General features: G+C 36.4%; 1 protein-coding gene across 1 annotated transcript in view; it reads right to left on the reverse strand.

Annotated features, from left to right (window-relative positions):
- Nucleotides 1–22664, reverse strand: part of CDH2 (cadherin 2) — a 215763-nt gene that overhangs the window by 58731 nt on the left and 134368 nt on the right. Inside the window, exons 3-5 of the mRNA XM_046025814.1 lie at nucleotides 4830–5056; nucleotides 2985–3131; nucleotides 1075–1230 (exon numbers count right to left, since the gene is read on the reverse strand). Of these exons, the coding sequence (XP_045881770.1) occupies nucleotides 1075–1230; nucleotides 2985–3131; nucleotides 4830–5056 (530 nt within the window). The remainder of the gene's footprint in view (nucleotides 1–1074; nucleotides 1231–2984; nucleotides 3132–4829; nucleotides 5057–22664) is intronic.

Below are 22664 nucleotides of genomic sequence, written 5' to 3' on the forward strand. Positions count from 1 at the left end.
TCATTAGTACTGCATTATTTGGAAGTTTTTATAATGTGCATATATTCTGTTTAAAAAATGATAATTTCATTGCAAATTTTAGTTATTCATGCAGAAATTGGAGAAGTAATAAAGACCAACTTAGGTTTCTATATTAAACTCATGAAAAAATTGTTGAAATCTTGTTCCAGGAAATGTGTAAGCCTGGCTAAGAAAAAAAGAAAAGAAAAATGCCTCCTGGAATTTGATTAGGCAATTCTTGAGTTTTAAAACCCTCACTTCAATTAATATTTTTAAATTGGAAAACTCAGTTTCAAATATATACGTATTTTTAAAAATATGAACATATTAATTATATACAAAAGTGATAACTAAATAGGAAAATGAATAAAATAGAAAATAAAGAGCATAAAAATGAACATAAGAAATATAATAAGACAATATATCTAAGAATAGATTGCTCATATCGGCAGATTGACAAAACCATGTCTTGGCCGGGTTATGAGAGAAAGGAAAATCTCAGTTTCTGGTTGGGAGCATCTAAATGGCAGACCTTTCTGGAAGGAATACAGCCAACAAATAAAATTAAAGTGTACTATCCATTTGCTAAGACTATTTCATGGTAACAATCAGACCAAGAAGAATAGGTAAAGATGACAAACATAGATGTCTACTGAAATTGTAAGAAACTGTCATTAAAATAATAGCCGACACATTTAATGGAATACTATGCAGTCATTAAAAGCATTGTGATCTCTATAATTCACAGGCAATAATCTCTGACTCTTTGACTTCCTTCATGTACATTTGTTCCTCTAAGTCCTTAGCCACACTAACATGTAAAGGGTGAGGAGATTTGAGGCAATCTCACTTTCTTCTTTGGCGCGGTTTTTGTTTTTTTGGTTTTGTTTTTTACCCTAAACATTCATCAATTCTATAAAAACCATGAAATCATGACAACAAATTGAAAAGCTTATTTCTAGTATTAAACCTGTGAGTATCAAAGCTCTAAGACCCATAGAAGAAGCGAATGTTAAACTCTACACAGTTAGAAGGGTATTAATACAACAGATTATCAGCGGGCTGAAATCTTACATGAAACCGGGCTATCAGCTCACGATCCAGAGGCTTGGTCACGGACAGCTGACCTGAGATGGGGTTGATAATGAAGATACCGGTTGGAGGCTGATCAGCTCCGGGTCCAGTTACGCTATACCGTAGTGAAAGGTTTTTATCTCTATCCGACCTGATCTGAGGATCAAGAAGACAATCATATTAAATGAGAGACTAAGTGAGCTCATTATCAGAGACAGAACAGGCCACACCTCATGCCCTTTTTCAGTTACAAACTTACAGCATCTCTTCCCAGAAAACCAGTCCTGTTTCTCATCCTTGCTTCTCTGTCATAAGCTTCAAAAAGAGATGTCACCTATCACCAGAAAGACTCGGACCAACACTGATGTCTAAAAGAGCAATCACTAGGAGCAGGGCCAAAAAGTCAAAATAAAGGAGTGTCAGTTTTTAAACTGCATCAAGTTCTATCCAGGGAGATTGTAGGTTAGAATATTTAACACAGGAACAGGTGTCCAATTGAATTGAAATAAAACTTGTTTACCTTTTTGATTCAGTTAAGAGAAGAAATAACTGCCTAGGCCATTGTGTGAAACAACCTTACATGGGAATTCTAATATTATGGTTGAGCTCAGAAGTCAGATTTCTGCACTTGTGTCTTACTGACGGTTACTCACTGCAACCAAAGTTCTCCATGTCATTTTAAGGTGGTATCTATTACTTCAAATTCTTTATTAATAACAAAACATACAAGAAATCATTTTATAATACATTTTTTTGCTCTCAAAAATTACACTCACTCTAGGCTCACTGCCTTTCCCCCCAAATCTAACAATTCCCCAGAAAAATTAGTTTATAGGTGAGAAGTCACAGGAAAAGGTTATAGAAAAGAAGGAAGACCAGCTCAGGGAGAGGGCCAATTGGCAATACCTTTGTAGGTGATAATAATAGATCTTTATGTATTGGGTAAATATACTTCACCCAGTAACAGAATCTGGTTTATTAGTTTTCTTGTTACGGCAAAATTCTCTTTTTACTCATTGTCCATTAAAGTAGGGGAAAAAAAAAAAAGCCTTTATTTGGGGGTCATGTTGTTCATCGTTAAATTGAATTATAATGTGCATTAAAGTAAAATATGCAATATTAAAATGACTTATTAAAGAATACAACTTTCAGTAAGTATGTTCTGGAATGCTAAATTAATCATGCACACAAACATCTAGATTCAAATAAATAAATACACAATAACTTTGTCTTTTTTCCTTTTGTAATAAAACAATGGGTCGCTAATTTTACCAAACATGTACAAATATCTGTGATTTTTTTTTCTCCACATCTGATGGCATACATTTGGAGTAACTGAAAAAAAAAATGACTTCTGAGATTTATAAAAGCCTATGGTTTTGCACAGCCCCAGGGATTCTGTTAATGGTAGCAGAGGTCACTTCCTTTTTTCTTTTACAAAACTCTCAAATGCACCTGGTGCTGGCATTTTTAGCAATGATTGCCCCTTTATTTCTTCTGTGGCTCAAAAGCTATCTGTAGAGGGCAAAGATCATCATGGAGAGCACAGCTGTCAGATGGGGAAGTGAAGGGTGTGTATGTGTGTGTGTGTGTGTGTGTGTGTGTGTTTGCGTTGTGAGAAAGGGTATGGTCTGGTTGTGGATGTATGTGGGAGGTACATATTTACACGCTCAACAAACTTCACTGTCCGTGGTGTATGGGACCCACAGAAAGCTCTACCTATACATAATCTGAGATAATAATTAAAAAAAAAGAAAAGGCTCTGCACAACACTATAGACATTTCACCTATATAAAAAAATGTATTTTTAATATATGTGGTAAAGTCTGTCTTGAGATACAAGAGACAAAAGCATTTCTAACACACACTTGACGCTTGCCACAGAGATAATTAAAATTGTGCCAGCCTACCCTGACAAGCTCTTGAGGAAAAGGTCCCCTGGAGTTTTCTGGCAAGTTGATTGGAGGGATAACCCAGTCTCTCTTCTGCCTTTGTAGGTGGCCATTGTGCTTACTCACTTGTCTTGGGAATACTATTTCTTCAATTTCTTGGGATTCCTTTGCATTAAAATACAAGACATTGATGAGTACTAGGAAAAACATTTTCTGAAAGACAGCAGTACCAATGCATACCTGACAGAACAGGGTTCACTGTTATGAACAAGAAAATATGCCTGGAGGCCCTGTCCTTATCCCCCTATTAAAATAATAGAAAACACCGTAAAATTTGGGGGTTACACTGATCATTGAAGAATTGAATTCCAAACAATTTATTATGTGGCACAGCTGTGTAAACTGTTAGCAGTTTCTATAAACCATCTCAGAGAGGAGTTAATATTGAGCAAAATTTAATGGTATCCTTTTATATATCTCTCATTAGTTTAAACCATGGTTCAGGTAATGTGTTACTGTACATTAAATTTAGATCTTGATGTGCTAAAATATAATTTGAATTCCAAGAGAAGTTTAATACATACTGCTAAGGCATGTCTCAAATATTTATGACCCTATTAAATCCCACAGAATTAATGCTGTAATTATTCTAAACCTATGTCAGCCATGATGGATGCTGTAGATGACCCACTTCGCACATTGGGTATTAATCTCTGCTGGATGTCAACCTTTTCTTCTGTTTCTCCTTATATCTGTAGACATTTTAGCCATTAGCCCTTGGTGCTTCAGTGCAAATATCCAAGCTAGTTTCGCTGGAACACAGCAAATCATCAACAACAAGAGCATCTTTTCGCTCAATTAGTTACCAGTTTCTCACTCTGTATTCCCCAGATGACAGGATTTCCCTTAACAGTTAATAGATTAATAAATTACATTTTACATAATAAAAGTCTAGCATTGGGGCAAGAGAAAAATGATATCTTTTCCACTAATACACTTATCCATATTTGATTATGGGTGTGTATGTTACACTTACCATTAAATAGCCAAAGCGAGTGTGTGTATTCTTACCTCCCACAGTACAATAATCTACAAAATGTAATTGTTATACTTCATGAAATCACAGACTTCAAAAATAAATGATTGTGCTGCCTCCTCGTATTTGTTTCGAATTAACACGAACTAGAATATTCCGAAACTAACAGTGCTATCGTAACTTTACTGAAGAAATTATTGCACCTTATTAAACATTCCTAATATAGTGATTTATACGAAATAAGTGCTCAGTAAATGTTTGCTGAATTTAATCAAACTGTACTTTGTGGGAAGTGTATCTATTTCTTTTATCCTGGTTCATAGCAGCTTCCACCAGAGGGAGTTTATCATTCCTTAAAGTTATGTCAGTTATATAAATAATTCATGCTCTCCAATTTGATTATTAAGGGACAAGAAAAAAACCCAATACTCTACACTAGAAATGCTACTGTATATCCATACTTCCCATTTAATAGACTTGACTAGTGACATCTTGCAGAGAATTGTTTATTTGAGGGTTCCATTTAACAGCTTGTAAAGCTTCTAAGAAATTTAAAACAAACAACTCCTTCTAATTTAAATTAAGTTATAAATCTCGAAGTATAAACAGCCATTTCAAACACAATTTCAGATAGCTTACATATATATCTAGTCTAACTATCTTGTAAGATTAAAATAAAAACAACAACAAAATACTATTTAAAGTGGCTGAAGTTGATAAAAATTCAAATACTGGCCAATGTGATGTAAAGCAAAGCGTCTATTTAGTCCCAACTGTATAAATCTGATTTTTAAACATAACTCCAGAGCCGTGTTTGGATACTCTACCTTCACTGAATCCTCAGGGAAGGTAGGCTTGAGGCTCAATTTTACTGCTACTTGCCACTTTTCCTGAGTCTCTTTATCTTGGGCATATATCAGGAACTTGGCACGCTCAGAGGAGAGGGGAAAGCTTCTCACGGCGTACACCATGCCGTCTTCATCCACCTTAAAATCTGCTGGCTCACTGCTTTCATACTGGACTTTCCGTTTTCCATTGCAGTTGCTGAATTTCACTGTAAGAGAAAACAAACGTACAAGTCTGGTGATAATACAATCACAGAACCATCTAAGTCCGATCCCGCTTAGGTTAAAGGATAAAGCACAGTAAGCATAAAACACAAAAGTTTTAGTTTTACATTATTAAAGCAATTCTTATACTAGAGAATACCAGATTATGGTTCCGAGTTGTTCCCCAGAATCTCCTTAGTTCCAAAGCCTTCCCCCTCCCTTCACATTCCGCTGGATCTTGTAGCCCTTGGCTATACCTGCTTTTTCCGCCATGCCTCTCCCTGAGATTACCTGCTGCTCCCTAACAAACTTCCACTCATCCTTCCCATCCTAGCTTGAGTCACTGAAGGTGGAACTATCCCTTGTTCTCTGTCCTCTTGTAGCCATCCGAACCCTACTGCCACAGTTTTATAGCCATTCCTGACATTCACGGTGAGATGAACGTCAGGGACAATTTTCTTAGCTATCTTGAATACTTTGCATATTTCCTGGCACATAGTCTTAATTTATACTTTTTGAATAAATTCTCAAAGGAAGAAAGCAATAACTTCTATTAATGCCCACTACGCTCTAGAATTACAAGACTGTAGTAGTAATTAAAAGGGGAATAGGGGCGCCTGGGTGGCTCAGTGGGTTAAAGCCTCTGCCTTCAGCTCAGGTCATGATCCCAGGGTTCTGGGATCGAGCCTCGCATCGGGCTCTCTGCTCTGCGGACAGCCTGTTTCCTCCTCTCTCTCTCTGCCTGCCTCTCTGCCTACTTGTGATCTCTGACTGTCAAATAAATAAATAAAATCTTAAAAAAAAAATAAAATAAAAGGGGAATAATTTGCAATTTCTAGTCCTCATAGTGCATATAATAGTTCTATGAAGGAGTAACAATTTGTAAATTTTCAGACAAATAAAAATAAAGATTTATCTCGGGGGCACCTGGGTGGCTCAGTGGGTTAAAGCCTCTGCCTTCGGCTCAGGTCATGATCCCAGGGTCCTGGGATGGAGCCCCGCATCGGGCTCTTGCTTGGCAGGGAGCCTGCTTCCTCCTCTCTCTGCCTGCCTCTCTGCCTAGTTGTGATTTCTCTCTGTCAAATAAATAAATAAATAAATAAATAAATAAATAAATAAATAAAGATTTATCTCAAAATAAAGTTTAACTAAAAATATCTACGTCTTAAGAATAGAAAATCAAAAAGATTTCAGTATCTTATCTTTATCTTACATGTAATGACTTAAAATTGAAAAAAAAACATCGCTTCCTTAAAAGCAATGTCAATCAGCTTATGTTCCATTGGGTAACAATACGAAAGTTAAAACACGTGCTTATAAATGTAGGAGTAAACACATTCAAGCCAAAGTAAAATTATAAAATAATAAAAATATTCTCTAAGGAAGATGATTTCCTTTTGAAACTGTTGATCATTCTTTATGAGGAAAATTTCTCTGGGCATAGCATAACTGAATCAAAGAAAAAACCAATTTTTTAAAATTTCTGTAAACATGTGGTGTTATGCCCTACCACAATTACATAGGATACATTTTAGAAAGCAATTAATAGGTACACATTACAAAATAGAATCATATACCAGTTTTTGCATTTTTCAAGTTTATCTAAGTAAATTTTTTTCAACTCCCACTCCACATACGAATTGACGAGTTCTTTTGTTTACATTAATATAAATTCACTGCGATGTGCACAAGATCACAGCCAAATAACATGAGTGCTTATTTCCCTTAGTAACCATAAGATCCTTGATAACAGTAATAAAATACTTCAACTACTGAATATGTTATTTCTCACACAGTCCCACATAGATCATCCTTCATTTTTCAAACATCTAAAAATGCAAATACAAGTTATATCTCACAATATATTATGTTAAATCAAAATATTTGTCTTTGGAGTAGAAGTATCCCAAAAGATACTTATTTACCCCATCTTACTTGCCACGCGATTAAAAAGTGAAAAATGCGTAATCTTTTTTACAGAACAATGCCATCTATTGTTAATCTTTTATTAAAGACAAAATGAAAACTAAAATTGATTTCGGAGAACCCTGTTGAGAAAGCAAAACAAAAGACTTTTATCATCTTTCTGTATAAAAACACCTTTTTTAAAAATTTTTTTATTTTTTATTTTTTATTTTTTTATAAACATATAGTGTATTTTTATCCACAGGGGTACAGGTCTGTGAATCGCCAGGTTTACACACTTCACAGCACTCACCATAGCACATACCCTCCCCAGTGTCCATAACCCCACCCCCCTCTCCCAACCCCCCTCTCCCCAGCAACCCTCAGTTTGTAAAAACACCTTTTTATATCAAAGAAAAAACGGTATTTGCGAACTTAAAAACATAGAACCTAGATCAGACCTTCTGCACGTTTTTGTTCCTTTTCACCACTGTAGAATGGGCCCTCGTCAATTCCCACCTGGATCACTGCATCGGCCTCCTAGAGGTTTTCTCCCTGTTGCAGCTCTCTGAGCATCTTCTCCTAGACTAAGCATTTGTTGCCCAATCAGGTCTCCTTCTCAGTTACCATCCACAATATTATACATCCTCTTTCATCTGGTATACAATGTTCTTTTCACTTTTGGTTACTTGGTCTCTTTGGTTTTTTTTTGTACATCATCTTCTAAAACATATTCTACCCAATCGGATTTCTCAGTCATTCTCCCATCTCACTGCAGCCCATATCCCATGCTCACCACTTTCTCTGGGAAGTCCCTCCACCCCCATTCTCCATGCCACAGCTCCACAGCTCCACAGCCAGACCGTCATTTGGGCAAACAGTCCACCTAGACGATCTTTAGAAGATGGCAGTCAAGGGGCGCCTGGGTGGCTCAGTGGGTTAAAGCCTCTGCTTTCGGCTCAGGTCATGATCCCAGGGTCCTGAGATCGAGTCCCGCATCGGGCTCTCTGCTCCACAGGGAGCCTGCTTCCTCCTCTCTCTCTGCCTGCCTCTCTGCCTAGTTGTGATTTCTCTCTGTCAAATAAATAAAATATTAAAAAAAAAAAAAAAAAAGAAGATGGCAGTCAATGCCCTCAATTGGGAAGGCTTCACATTTTTAATTTTAATTTAATCTAATTTAATTTTAACTCTTATTTGTTTTTACATTTCCTGCCCACAGAAGCACTTATTTTTATTAGAATAATGATTATAAGAACTAATGTCTACTTATTAATGGTTTCACATGACTAGATCTTCTCTAAGTAGACTGTAAACTCATTTTGGCTTCCTGACAGTGAGTCTTGGTTCTTCTGTTTCCTAGGACACCTTGAGGTGACAGAGACAATGAGTATAAATGCTCATTAAATTTTCACAGACCAGTTGTATAGGTGAATACCTTACAACTTTTCAAAAAACTTGAAAATAGGCAGGAAACACAGAAGTATGTCCAGCCTGCTATGGCAATTTGTTGTGTTCAGCAATCACCACAACAAAAAACCCAGGAGCTTTAAGTAATTGACTTGGTATTAGGCCATTGAGAGAGAAAGATAATGAATTAATATTTGTTGCATGCCAGGCACTGAACAAGATACTGAAGATTAGCTTATCTATGTAAGCCTTAGCAATAACCTCCTGAAGTGGAAATCATTATTTCTGTTCTAGAAATGGGAAAAGAAAATTCAGAGAGCCATCCATGCCCACGGCTGCTTGACTTTAGGGATTCTCCTACCAAAGCAAAAAAGAATCCAGCTGAACTCATGACTCCTAAGTCATTGAAACCTAAACCTTTAGTAAACAGAAAAGACAAAGAAGTTCGATAAATGCTCATGAAGAGAATAACGCCACATTTAGATCTCCAAAAGTACCAGAGTAAAGAGTATTATTATAAAGAAGTCTTTAAGTTGAGGTGTACCCTAAATGTCCCATAAAGGGGAGTAGCTGGGCCCCTGCGGGGGAGGTGCATGTGGGCGGCGGGCAGAAGGGGAAATTCATGCTCAGTGTTCCAATGCCTGTAGATTCTGTTAATTTGGTACTCAGTTACCTATTTGAATTCAGGTGTCAGTATGATGCAGGGAAGGAAAGAAGGCCTTTAAAGAAAAATGCATTTGCAAAGAAGGAAAACAAAACAAAACAAAACAAAACCAAGTCTTTCCTATAAAGGGTCATGGAACATCCTATGAATGAGAAGTGGTTGACCTCAGGGAGTCTGACACTAGGGAAACTCTCTGAAGGAAATTGCATAAAGGTCAATTCTTTATTTTTTTATTTTATTTTATTTTATTTTTTAAAGATAGGCAGAGACACAAGCAGAGAGAGAGAAGGAAGCAGGCTCCCTGCTGAGCAGAGAGCCAGATGCGGGGCTGGATCCCAGGACCCTGAGACCATGACCCGAGCCGAAGGCAGAGGCTTTAACCCACTGAGCCACCCAGGTGCCCCAAGGTCAATTCTTTAAAGTCAGTAAGTTTTCAATCACCCCTGCTCCTCACCTATGGCTACTATGAATTGGTTTAACATATCTATTAATAAATTCTTCTGGGTTTTTTAAACAAATGTTAATCCGCATTTGCTCAAATGCTAAAATAAGCAACATTTTGGGGGAGTATTCAGGTTTGAAGAAGTGTTTTTCATTACGTAATTCCCTTTGTACATTCAACCATTAGAGTTAACACCTTGACTGAAAAAAGTCCATTGCGAACTGAAAAAAAATCCTCCTCATTGAAAGCCTAGTCCTGACTTCATCCTGTGGTTGTGAGTTAATGCGTGTAGAGTGCCTGGTTCACAGTGACATGCTTCATCAGTGATAACCACATTTCACTATTTTCCAGTCACACAAATTAAGAGGCTTACTAATTTCAATGGGTGTTCCAAACTGAACTGTGCTCTTCAAATTCCTGTGTTGGAGCACAGACTCCCAGTACCTTTGACTATGACTGTAATTGGGCATACTGGTCTTTAAAGCGGTAATTTAGATTTACAAAGCTCATATGGGTAGGCCCTCATCCAATAAGACTAGTGTCCTCATAAGGTGAGGAAATTTGGACATAGACGTGCACGAACACAGAGGAAAGACCATGTGAGGACACAGCAAGAAGGATGCCATCTGTAAGCAAAGACTAGTGTCCTCATAAGGTGAGGAAATTTGGACATAGATGTGCACGAACACAGAGGAAAGACCATGTGAGGACACAGCAAGAAGGAGGCCATCTGTAAGCAAAGACAGGTCTCGAGAGAAGTGAGAAGTCCAAAGTGCGGTCACATTGGTCTTGAATTTAGACCCTTCAGAACTGGGAGAAAATCATTTCTGTTGTTTAAACCACCTCGTTTATGGTCTAACACAATGGGTAATGTGTAGATTCTAATTATTAAACACTGTTTGGTGTTTATTGCCTATCATCTTGTTTCACTTATGACTTAGATGCAACTAAGAATATTTTCTCAAATTTGACAAAATTCTCTTCTTGAAACAACCACTGAAACCTATTCAAGAGGATTTTTTTTTTTTACAGAAACATAGATATTAATGAAAAAAAGAGTGGGAAATGGCTATGTTATAGAATCTTAGTTACATCACTAATTTAATTTATAAATTACATTTACTTATAACATTTCAAAGGACTTTTCAGGAGGACTATAAAAAATTTGTGTATAGAAAAGCTGGTTTAAAAATAAAAAAGAGAGTAGGTAGAAGCCATTTGTAAGGAAGAAGGAGACATCCAAGGCACAAGGCTTGGTTATTAGAAGTAGATTTAAAATTTAAATTTCAAGATGAGGAAAAGAAGGCAGGCAACAATCATAGACATGTTACTGTTGTTAGAATGCATAGTTCACTGGAACCGAGGTGTTCCTGTTATTAAAACATTTTCCTCCTCTCTCTCTGCCTGCCTCTCTGTCTACTTGTGATCTCTCTCTGTCAAATAAATAAATAAATAAAATCTAAAAAAAGATGCATTCTTAAGCAGTGAAACTGTTCTATGTGATAGTTTAATGGTGGATATGTGGCATACGGCATCTGTCAAAACTCAAGGAACGCACAGCAGAGAGTGAGTCCTAATGTAAACTATGGATTTCAGTTATCCATAACGTATCATTATTGGTTGCAAGAAACGTGCCACCCTAATGCAAGATGTTAATAATAGGGAAAACCTGCTGGTGATGGCCTAACCTACAATATTACTAGATATTTGGAAGGGATAATTGTCAATAACCTCAGTCTCTCACAAACACAAGTTCCAGTGAATTGCCTCCAATGGGTACTACTTGGAGCTATATAATATAACTAAATCAATAACTTGACTTAAATACCTTAGGCATGGAGATGCTGAGTTGGTGTTCCACGAAAGTCATAATTTCTTATTAGACATGTGTAATAAAGCAGAAATTCTGTTATTTTAAAAATAATCAAGGAACTTGTAATATTTTTTCCAACAGAATAATCTTCCTTACATTAAAACATTAAATACTTAAATACTTCCCTAACTCAAAGTAGAAACTCCAGAATTCTGTAACACAGGAGGAGGAAATAAATTTCCTTAGACAACTAAAAAAACAGGCTTGATCCATGGGATTATTCCATTTTAAAACAACTCTATACACAATTAAATATCTGAGGCTGAAAACATTATAATATTAAACAAGAAATTTATTATTAGAGCTATTGCATAGTTTTCCTATTTAATATGTAGTTACTGTGTTCTAGCCTACATAAAACTTTGTTAACATGGTTAATACAAAATTAAACATCAGGGAAATAATTATTTTAAAGTATTTTTTGACTCTTAAAGCTATACCTCAAATTAATTTTAGCCATAAAGCCATAATATCTTTATAAAATATTAACAGGAAACCACAGATCTTATATATTAAATGCATTACCACTTAATAGCACTGCATAAACCATATGAATGAAAATGTGCAAAATACTCACCTATGACTTAATTTTTGCTCAAGTAGAATACAATTGTAAGAGAACACTGCAAAATATTTTTGTGCCTAAGTATGTCTTCACCTTATTATTGTTTTTTTTTTCCCACATTGTTATTTTTGAAGCATGTTGGGACAACAGAAAGAGTTTCACAGTGCCAAGAGACGTTCTCCTTTCACAGATAAAGAGCAATATTAATTAATGAACTTGACATCTAAATGCGAGTGGGGAAGGTAGGGAGGAGCTGTCTCAACAGTAGGGATTTCGCTGTGTTTTTACTTACAGACTCCAATGGAGAAGGGCTACCACGTGGCAAGTTTACTTACAGATATGAAAAACCTGCTTAGATATTCTTTTGCCACCCCAGGCTCTTCCTGAGTTTCAATCTGGGGAATGACTCTTCCTGAAAACCCTTTAGTAGCCATTTCAGAGTGTACCAACCATGTCTGTACCTATATAGTGGGATCTTCTAGAGGTAGCATGGGAATGTCCATTTGGACCTTGGTGGAAAAAGTCATTACATGTTCTATATGGCATATAATTATAAGAAGAAAAATGAAATACAGAAATTTAGTTACACAAATGGACTATTAAATATACATCAACTTCCAAAATCCTTTAAAATTCTTTAATGCTCGAAATCTGAACTTGTTTTCGTGAGATACCTTTTTTACAACAAGTCTTATGATTTGGATATCAAATTCTTGATAATTACCATCAATGAAAGCTTTACTCCCAAAAGTTGGCTGTACCAAATGATAGCAAAGAATTCATCACTTTTTCTCCAACTGGTAGAAAGTTCTTTCTTGGCATGAACCATGAGGATTTATTAAATTTCACGGTCCTTCCTTTTTTTGCACTGACAAATATAACACTGACATTCCTTGTGGAAATGCAAAAACTTTTCAAATTTTGTCATATTAAGTATTTAAAAATAATGATATAACTTGACTTCAAGAATACACAGGTATTGCTCTAATAGTCTTAATAATTTTTCTCTATGGTTTAAAAATATAACCCCACCTAAATATCACAAATGAATCATTTTAATCCTCTTTCCAGCGTTAAATTTTTGCTTCAAATCCATAAACTCTGTGACTGTGTGTAATATTTTTTGCACGGCTTTTGCAGTTTTCAATTAAGTTCATTCAGGTGCTCCAAAATGTCAGGTAAGTAAGCTATTTTCTCAAGTGAATAACTCTCCTTCAACAAATCTACAGTGAACAACATTTGAACACACAGTCATATTTCCATTAGCTAATAAACTCCTGAAAAAAAAGTGTCCTTTGGACAACTCGTGCACTTTGCTATATATCAGCAAATATGGTATTCCCTTATCTTTGCACAAAGCTGGATCCATTTATTTTCATAATATCAGTTTATGTGGATTTAAGATTTATGAGCAATCTTCTATGTACAAGAGCTTTTACATGAATAAAACTAACAGAATCATGAGGTTCGCAGATTAAACTCTTCGCTTTTACATCTTCATGCCATTTATAGCTTTTATAACCTTTATGTCATTAGGGCCTCTGCATCAACCTCATGTCATATTTGCTTACCATCCTACTGTAAAATATTCGTCTCCTTGAATATATAATTAACAGAAGTTTGTTTTGCCTTTTTTTTTTTATCCAGAATAGAATAATGCTTTTCAGGGAGTCTAGCCACTGCTATTAACTAATATTTTTTAGTTCCTTAAAGTCATCGACGTGGCACTTTAACCTTTTTGATTTAATAATCTTTTTGATTAATGCTGTCACTATGATGTGTGATGTGCCATCACCACTCCTCCTGAGTGTAGTATTCAAAAGTGGATCATTTTCTACTTCTCCGAGTGTCGATGATGGGTACATAGGCTGGTAAAACAGGGATTCTGCATGCGGCTTACAGCATCAGATAGGAAATGTTATAAATGACCTTAAGAGCTTGATTATATAGTGCTGTACTCAATCTCATGAGGAAATGTTCTCATTCCTGTATAAGAAAGTGCAAAATTTCTGCTGCCCAAAATGGCTGGTTGGGGATACAATGCCCACAAATTTTGTCCTGTATGTGGTTTCATGTTATCATTTCACATTAAAATGTTTAGACCCAGTGTGAGAATAAGGATAAGAACACATGAATTCCAATCTGAGGGAATTATTATTATATTATCTAATTATACCTTAAATATTTGAATGGGTTCTTGACTCTGAAGTCCTTCAAGCTTTCATCCCATATTATCCGTTGGGTTGGAAAAGTAAAGATATGTAAAAATGACATCTAAAAACAAACTCTGGCATGTATAACTCCAGAAACCTATTTGTAAAATAATATATAATACATGTGTAACAAATATAAATAATGTACTAAGTAATATTATGAAATTATATAAAACAATATGATATACAAAAAAGTATGTAATACACATTGTGTGTGTGTGTGTGTGTGTGTGTGTGTGTACACACATACATAGATATGGTCTTCTGCATTTTTAAAATACTTTAAAATAAAAACAGGAAGTATGGGGGCACCTGGGTGGCTCAGTGGGTTAAGCCGCTGCCTTCAGCTCGGGTCATGGTCTCGGGGTCCTGGGATCGAGTCCCGCATCGGGCTCTCTGCTCAGCGGGGAGCCTGCTTCCCCCTCTCTCTCTCTGCCTGCCTCTCTATCTACTTGTGATCTCTCTCTGTCAAATAAATAAATAAAATCTTTAAAAAACAAAAAAAACAGGAAGTATGCCTGGGTGGTTCAGGCAGTTAAGTGTCTGCCTCAGGCTCAGGTCACGATCCCAGGGTCCTGAGATCAAGACCCTCATTGGGTTCCCTGTTCAGTTGGGAGTCGTCTTCCTCTCTCTCAGTCCCTCCCTACACTATTCTTGCTCTTTCTCCCAAATAAAATCTTAAAAAAAAAATAAAGACATGAAAAACTTTAAAAACTAAATGTCCTATAATCTAAATTAGAATGTGGAGTATTTACATTCATGTCATTTAAAAAGTACATAAAGTGTCCAAAAATATACCCATATGTCTGGATAATCAAAAAATATTTTTGAAACAATCAATTTCTGAAAACTACAGTCCTCTTTAAAAAAATAGTAAATTTTACGTCCAGAAAAAAAACAAATTATTCTAACGGATTTGATTCTAAAAACCTATATAAATTTAACATAATATATACACATTAATTCTAAAAATCACATAAAAATTCTTGATTTCCATCAAAAATAAGACTTTGACTAATTGTAACCTTAAATCTAACAGAAAGAAACACAGCAAAAGAAGAAATACAAAAAAAAAGAAGAGGGAGAGAAAAAGAAATAAACCATTGAGAAAATTAACAAAATTGGCCCCTGAAAAAAAACATAAAAACTTAATTTATAGATACCTTCTATTTTAGAATCAAACAAGGAAAACTATGAGTAAAAACATAAGCAAGTGAAATGGAAAAGATAATTAAATGGATATTTGAATAAAAGCTTCACTTAGGATAAGCACACGGATAAAAAGTAATGACCAGATAACCAGATTCTGTGGGCAAGGGGACATTCTGTTCCAGCTCCGCCGGCGAGGTCTTGGTCAATGAAAAGATCTGGGGAGATGCTATGTGTAGACTTAGGTCTACCTAAGTCTTACTCAGCCAAACAGAAAATAATAAAAGTAATAAAAATTGTTATCAAGTTTTTAGAGAAAGCTATAAAGGAGCTTTCAAATATAATGTTAAGTGTTGTGAGTTAACCTACTGAACTGTTTTATTATAAAAGTGCCTTCACATCTTTTTTAACATTATAAAAAAGTTCAGGGCGCCTGGGTGGCTCAGTGGGTTAAGCCGCTGCCTTCAGCTCAGGTCATGATCTTGGGGTCCTGGGATCGAGTCCCGCATCGGGCTTTCTGCTCAGCAGGGAGACTGCTTCCCTCTCTCTCTCTCTGCCTGCCTCTCTATCTGCTTGTGACCTCTCTCTCTGTCAAATAAATAAATAAAATATTTAAAAAAAAAAAAAGTTCGACATGCGTATGTGTTACTCTATTCTTGGCATTCTGGTTGGGAAACACTGATTTATTTTGCCATACTTCTAAAATAGTAAGTCTACCATAGGCATTACTAATTGATTACCAATATTTTCAGTTTTTCTCCTCTTCATGGACATTCAAAGAGAGAACACTCTTCATCTCCCTTGACCTTAGGTATGACCATGTGGTTTGCTTTGGCCAATAAAATCTGGGGACTGAAGTGACATACATCACTTCTCAGCAGAAGCATTTCAAAGTTGATACCCTTTTTCCCAAAGGTGTTAAATGTGTATAATACAAGACCCAATTTCCCAGGATGAGTGAGCCACTCTTGTAGGGAGCTTCTCTGGAGAGAAGGGGGCAGCGGTAGGTCACCTGTTCCAAAATGGACTTCCCACGAAAGAGAAAACCTACCATGTCTGACAAAGCCTCACTTGCAGTGACCTGAAACCCTCTCAATGCAGTAGAACTAGGATGAAGTGTCTATGAAACAAAATAAATTGGAATCAAACTTAGTGCAGATTAACAAAAAAAATCTCTTATTCCTGAACCTCTTGGTAGTTTCCTACCAAAAGAGAAAGGTTTTATTATCATGTTCTCTAAAATGTTATGAAACCTCTCAGAGAAACTGTTATTTCATTTCCTTTCTAAGTAAAGGCATGTAATATTAACTAACATCTGTATACAAGTTGCCACAAATAAAAGAAAGGAACAGAGCTTTGATATGAAATTGAAAAAATCAAAACAAGCAGCAGGAATGATATAGAAGAATGGTTATGACATTAAAAATACGAAATTTGGGTTTTCAGCAGTCCAACAATGATATGCATGTAATTTTATATATTCCACTATTGGAAGAGCAGTAAGATCATTGCATTTTCCTTTGCATGCATTCTAATAATTCAAAAAATTTAAAGGTGTTCTTCACTTCATTGATATTCTTCCTCTAGGCATCTCTATGCATGAAATTCAATGAAAACATTTTTTTTACAGACTCCACCTAACATATATAAAATTATCAGTGCTCAGGCAGAATGATTCTCCTTTTTTCTGCAGAATGTGCCCATTAACAAATTACATTGAAATATCACTACCTCTAATTAAATTACTCTGACAGAGCACAGGTTGTGTTGAAGCTCCTTTTCCCAACTATGTGATTATCAGTCTCTGAAATTTCATGCAATTTAGTTCTTCTAAATTTAGTTATCAGGCTACTTATGTCAACAAAGAAGGAATTCCGATTCCTAATTTTTGTGATGAGTTTCTATTAATTTTTAAAGAAAACAGAATTTCATCATAAATTTTACTGAAAACAGAAGTTCTTGCTAAAGGAAAAAGCAGAACTAAACTAGTCGCATATCTAAATCAATTTCGAAAAAGCAGCCTTTATTTGTGCCCCAGAAACCAGAAAAAGCCAATGTTTCCCCAGAATGCCCGGCTTGCTGAGGCAAGGAACAAAAGGATGTTATATGTTTTGTGAAACTTGAATAAAAGAATGAAGTACACAGAACATAATGTTCATTAACCAAATTAACCCTAATGGTATTACATGATATCACATTAACTGAAATTAAAATCCACTGAACTATTGCACTATTAAATCCAAAACCATTTGCTGATAGTAAAGTTATAAAACAAATAAGGTAAGATTTTATCCTAAGCATGTAAAACAATTTAAGGAATACTTATTCCTTTACTGGCTATTAGGAGGAAAAGATCACATATGAAGAAATAACAAAGTATTTAAAATAACTCTTTAAAAAAAAAGAGATTTTGTTCATTTATTTGAGAGAGAGAGAGCGAGCACAAGCAGAGGGAAGGAGGCAGCAGAGGGAAAGGAGAAGCAGACACTCCCCCTGAGCAGGGAGAGTCTGACTCATGGTTTGATCCCAGGACCCTGATCCCTGGGATCATGACCTGAGCTAAAGGAAGACACTTAACTGAATGAGCCACCCAGGCATCACTAAAATAGCTCTTGAAAGTATAACATAAAGACACATAATTCAAAGTTTAAGAGCTAAATTCCCAATTATTACTGCCAATCCACGTGAGAGATGTATCAGTTCCACAGCCACTATAAAGAACTGTATAAATAGTAAAGTTGGACTTTCTACAGAATACAAACCACACAAATATAACAAAAGCATACCAAAACCCCCACGATGTTACACATATTATTTCTAAAGGCTACTTATACTTTCTGAACTAGCAACATGATATGTATTAAGTATTTTAAAAAGGCAGGATCCCATAAAAATTTCATCATTGACTACTTTTTTCATAAATCCAACAGTTATCAGAAATAATTACATAAAACCCCTAAGTTGGCAATAAAATTTAAGCAGAAAAACAATTAACAAATTCGAATAAAAATTCAATTAATGTGTTTCTGCTTGAGAAACCTCACCATATAATCTGGAAAAAAACATGGCCTCCCAGCAGAACCCAAGCAGCTCAGGCGGTTGGGCATCCAGCTCTTGGTTTCAGCTCAGGTCACAATCCCAGGGCTGTGGGATCAAGGCCTGCAACAGGCTCCACACTCAGCACTGAGTCTGCTTGTCCCTTCTCCTCTGTTCCTCCCCTGACCTGTGCACATTCTCTCTCAAATAAACTCTTAAAAAACAAAACAAACAATATAAAAACATAGTCTCCCACTCTATCTTATTACTATTGTCTCAGTAACCCACTGTCTAACTTTTTAAAGAATTCCTTTATAAACCCTAGAAAGCTGTTCCAGGAACATGAAAGTATTCCTCCAACAACCTATACAGATAGCATTTCTTAGATGCAGTTCAGCTCACTCTGGTCTGTCACAAAGAGTCACAAGGAAAACAAGGGCAAGGAATCTATGACATATAACTTATAAAAAGGTTATGTTTTTAATGCGTTAATATAACAGTAATAAAGGACTCTTTAAAGATTAAGATTTTACACAAATATATACACACTTTAGTTGAGTAATACCCATTTTAAACTTGTATTTATTTACAATATTTATATATTTATATTTACTTATATTTAGAAATACATTTTATGCTTATTAAATGTTTATTAATGTGTCCCGAACTGTGATCCCTTCAAAATGCTGTCGCTTAAAACAAACGAACCAACAACAACAACAAAAAATCAAAAAACACTCTCCCAAACTGTTCCCTCCCTCTATCGCAGCTTGAAATGATCATCTACCTCAGTGAACCCACCAGCTCAGCAGTCTGAGTAGCTGGGCAAAAATCTGCTGCTTCAAATGACATTAATAAGCCTCATCCTCATTAATGGGTTGACATTTCCTCTTGGAGAAATGATTACGTTTCTATTTCACCATTCTCATTTATTATATCAAACTGAATGGGATTATTTGTCATATATTGTAACTTTATGGCCATCTCACGTGTACTCCACACTGTGTAACTTATCTAGAAACATCGTAGGTGCATGAGTGTTCTGTCCAGGAGTAATCACCTCGTACCAGTCCCTCCCCAAATGAATCCATAGCACTCACAGTCCAGCCCTTCGGTATACTTACAAAGGGTCAAGACAGCTTTAGAATTTTATAGAGATAAAAGATCTTGCACATTTAATTTACCCCATGAAAATACATGAGCATGTATTATTTTCATTACATTAACCATGATGATGTCAAGGCAAATATCCTATGCTCTTATTATTGGCTTCCAACTTTACCATTTGCCCATCTGTATGTATTAGCTATAATAAATTGAGTTAGGCTAAAACAATATCCTTATCCTGTCCTGAGAAGCAGATGCAACAGGCGGTCTAGTCTGAATTATATCTTTTGCCTAAAAGCCTCACCAATACTAATGCTTTAGGATAATATATTAAAACCCTAATTTTAAAACATTAAAATGTTTTAGATACCTGACTTTCAGAGGCATGAAAATGAAGTAAAACAATAGATGTAAATAAATGGGACAATGACAGAAACACACACACACACACCTAACAGTAATAATGAAAGATGTGTTAAATGTGGATTTTTCATTAAACTAAAACCCTCATTTTTTTAAAAAGACAGGTATAAAAACCAAGAACCAAGAGAAATGCAAGGTGTGAGGGAGACTCCAGAGAGCAACAGCGTGGCACCGGGTCCATGTTTTTGGTGTACTACCTTTGTTCCAAATACATAGCCATCATAATAAAGTATAAAGAGTTGAAACAAAATGAGATAAAATCCAGGCAGGCTCAAAAACAAGATGAATGTCACACTAGATCAGAAGTGAGCTTAATGTGAATTGTCACCTGGACAGGAGGCAAGCAGGGATAACCAAAATGCAGCTTCTGTGAGGTAAAGGCACTTGAGTGTGACAAGGACATCAGACCCTAATGCACCAAATGAAGTTACCTTCATGGACCTTTCTGATTTTCCAGATCCCACTTCACTTTCCTTCTTCTCTGGAGGATGCTTCAAGGATCAGGCTAGGACCTTCACTTCTCTACATTCTCACCCTAGGTGATTTCAACTCGCCCCAAGGTTTTAAAAACCACCTGGACAAAGATGAATATTAAAGATGTATCCATAAACTTTGTTCTCCTGAGATCTAAACTCCTATATCCAACTTGCCATCTCCAGTTGGATATGTAAAAGGCAACTCAAACTAAGCAGGTGCCAAAACCAACTCTTGATTCCCTCCGGCCCCCCCAAATGAAGCATGGTGAACAGAGTCACCCTACACCCAAATAAATGCTCAGACTGCAAGTCTAGCTGTTGAGTTTGACTCCTGTCTTACTCCCAGTGGATCAATCTGAAGATTCTGTCAGCTCTACTTTCAAACTATATCCCCACAACAGCTCCATGGCTATTGTCTTACCATTAGCCATTATCAATGACTAGAGTCTCTAACTGGTCTATCACTTCCATTCTTCATATTACCTACAGTGGCCCTTTTTTTTTTTTTTTAATATTTTATTTATTTGACAGAGAGAAATCACAACTAGGCAGAGAGGCAGACAGAGAGAGAGGAGGAAGCAGGCTCCCCGCAGAGCAGAGAGCCCCATGTGGGGCTCGATCCCAGGACCCCGGGATCACGACCTGAGCCGAAGGCAGAGGCTTTAACCCACTGAGCCACCCAGGCGCCCCCTACAGTGGCCTTTTAAAAATATGTTAGATCATACCCAAAGGCTTCCTATCATACAGAGAATAAAATCCTTAACAAAAGCCCTCGGCCCTGCAACCTCTCATCTTCCTTTCCTCTTCTTCTCACTCACAAGACCCCTGTCTTGTGATTCCTCCAACAAGCCTCAAGTCCTTGTTCGTATGTTTGAAATATCACACAATGTAGGAGAGAGAAGAAAAGAATAAAACAGGAAAGAAGCAAGACAACTTGGAAAACTAACCATCCAGGTAAAAGATCATCAGGTTTATTTCGGTCTTTTCATAGGCTTTATTATTAAAGTTACCTTAATTTTTCCAACTTTCTTCCTCCCCCCACCCTTTTCCATGTCACTGGTACCAACAAATGATTAGAGTTAACTTTTTCAATCAGACCAATTAATGATTAAAAGGCATGTGAGACCCTTTTTCATTCATTAACTGGTTTGACTAGAGATAAGAGATATGAATCATTGAATGCATAGGGAGGGGTGTAACATATCATGCATTTTAGCAACAGCTAAGCAAATAGAGGACAGCAAACAAAAGTGTTTTGATGTTTGTAATCTAGTAAGGGGGCTAGCCACCAGAACATGATACCATAGGTGAGATGCTACAGATCACTCCAAGCCTGTGTTCTGCTGCACCACATAGCCTCACAAACAACGCTGGAATTTGAAAACATGCAGGAGTGAAGGAATTCCAACTAGCTTGAAGACTTGTAGAAGGAATGGAAGAAATTCCAACTAGCTCTTCAGTAGTAAAGGACAAGGTCAAGGACAACAACCTTCTAGTGTTGAGCCAGGGTTCATTCATATGCATATTAAGTCTTCTCAAAACTGGGGACTGGGAAAAATTAACATAAACCCTTGGCCTCAGCATCTCAACCACCAGTTATAATCCTGCTTCAATGAGAATGTGTTATAGCATGGCTCTCAATACAAGGAAACAAAAGCAAAGGTGGATATTACACCCACTTCCACAGATCCAAAGCACAGGGTAATTATTACCACCTTCACTTGTTGTGTATATATGTGTGAATCCATCTATCCATCTACATGGAAAAGAAGTGCTTAGCACTAAACTCTGAACAGAGCTCCTTGTCAGTTCTTTCATTACTGCTCTTTCTAAGTCAGGAGTTCAGGGTTCAGAATGTTTGTGATCTAATATCTCATTTGGATAGCATGTCTAATGATCCAAATACTTTCACCCCCCCCTTCCCCCCTTTTCCTGTTCGTACCATGGTTTCCCACCTTTACACATAGGGAAACAAAAGCCTACAGAGTGTGAGTGACCTGGTCACATTGAAAGTGACGGCACAGCTGCCTGAAATTCTGGGGGGCAGTCTGCGAAGAACACACTCTAGTTTAGGACCAACAGAAATTTCCAGCTCTTGTTGAATTGCTTGCACTGAATAAAAATTAGCCAAATGATTCCCAGTCTTACCATCTACGGTGACTACAGAGATGGAAATGGCAAGGTCCCTGATCTCTAGGAGTTAAAATTTAGGAGGAAATGCATTTAATAACTAATAGTCAAGTAAAACAATATAAAACAAGGTGGGCTAAGTCAAACTCTCGACAATTATGTTTGAGGGGAGGAAGAGAATGTCACTGAACACAATGCAAATGGCAGCAGACTTTTGATCTGA

The sequence above is a fragment of the Meles meles genome, chromosome 12 (assembly GCF_922984935.1).
Source record: "Meles meles chromosome 12, mMelMel3.1 paternal haplotype, whole genome shotgun sequence".
Taxonomy (NCBI): domain Eukaryota; kingdom Metazoa; phylum Chordata; class Mammalia; order Carnivora; family Mustelidae; genus Meles; species Meles meles.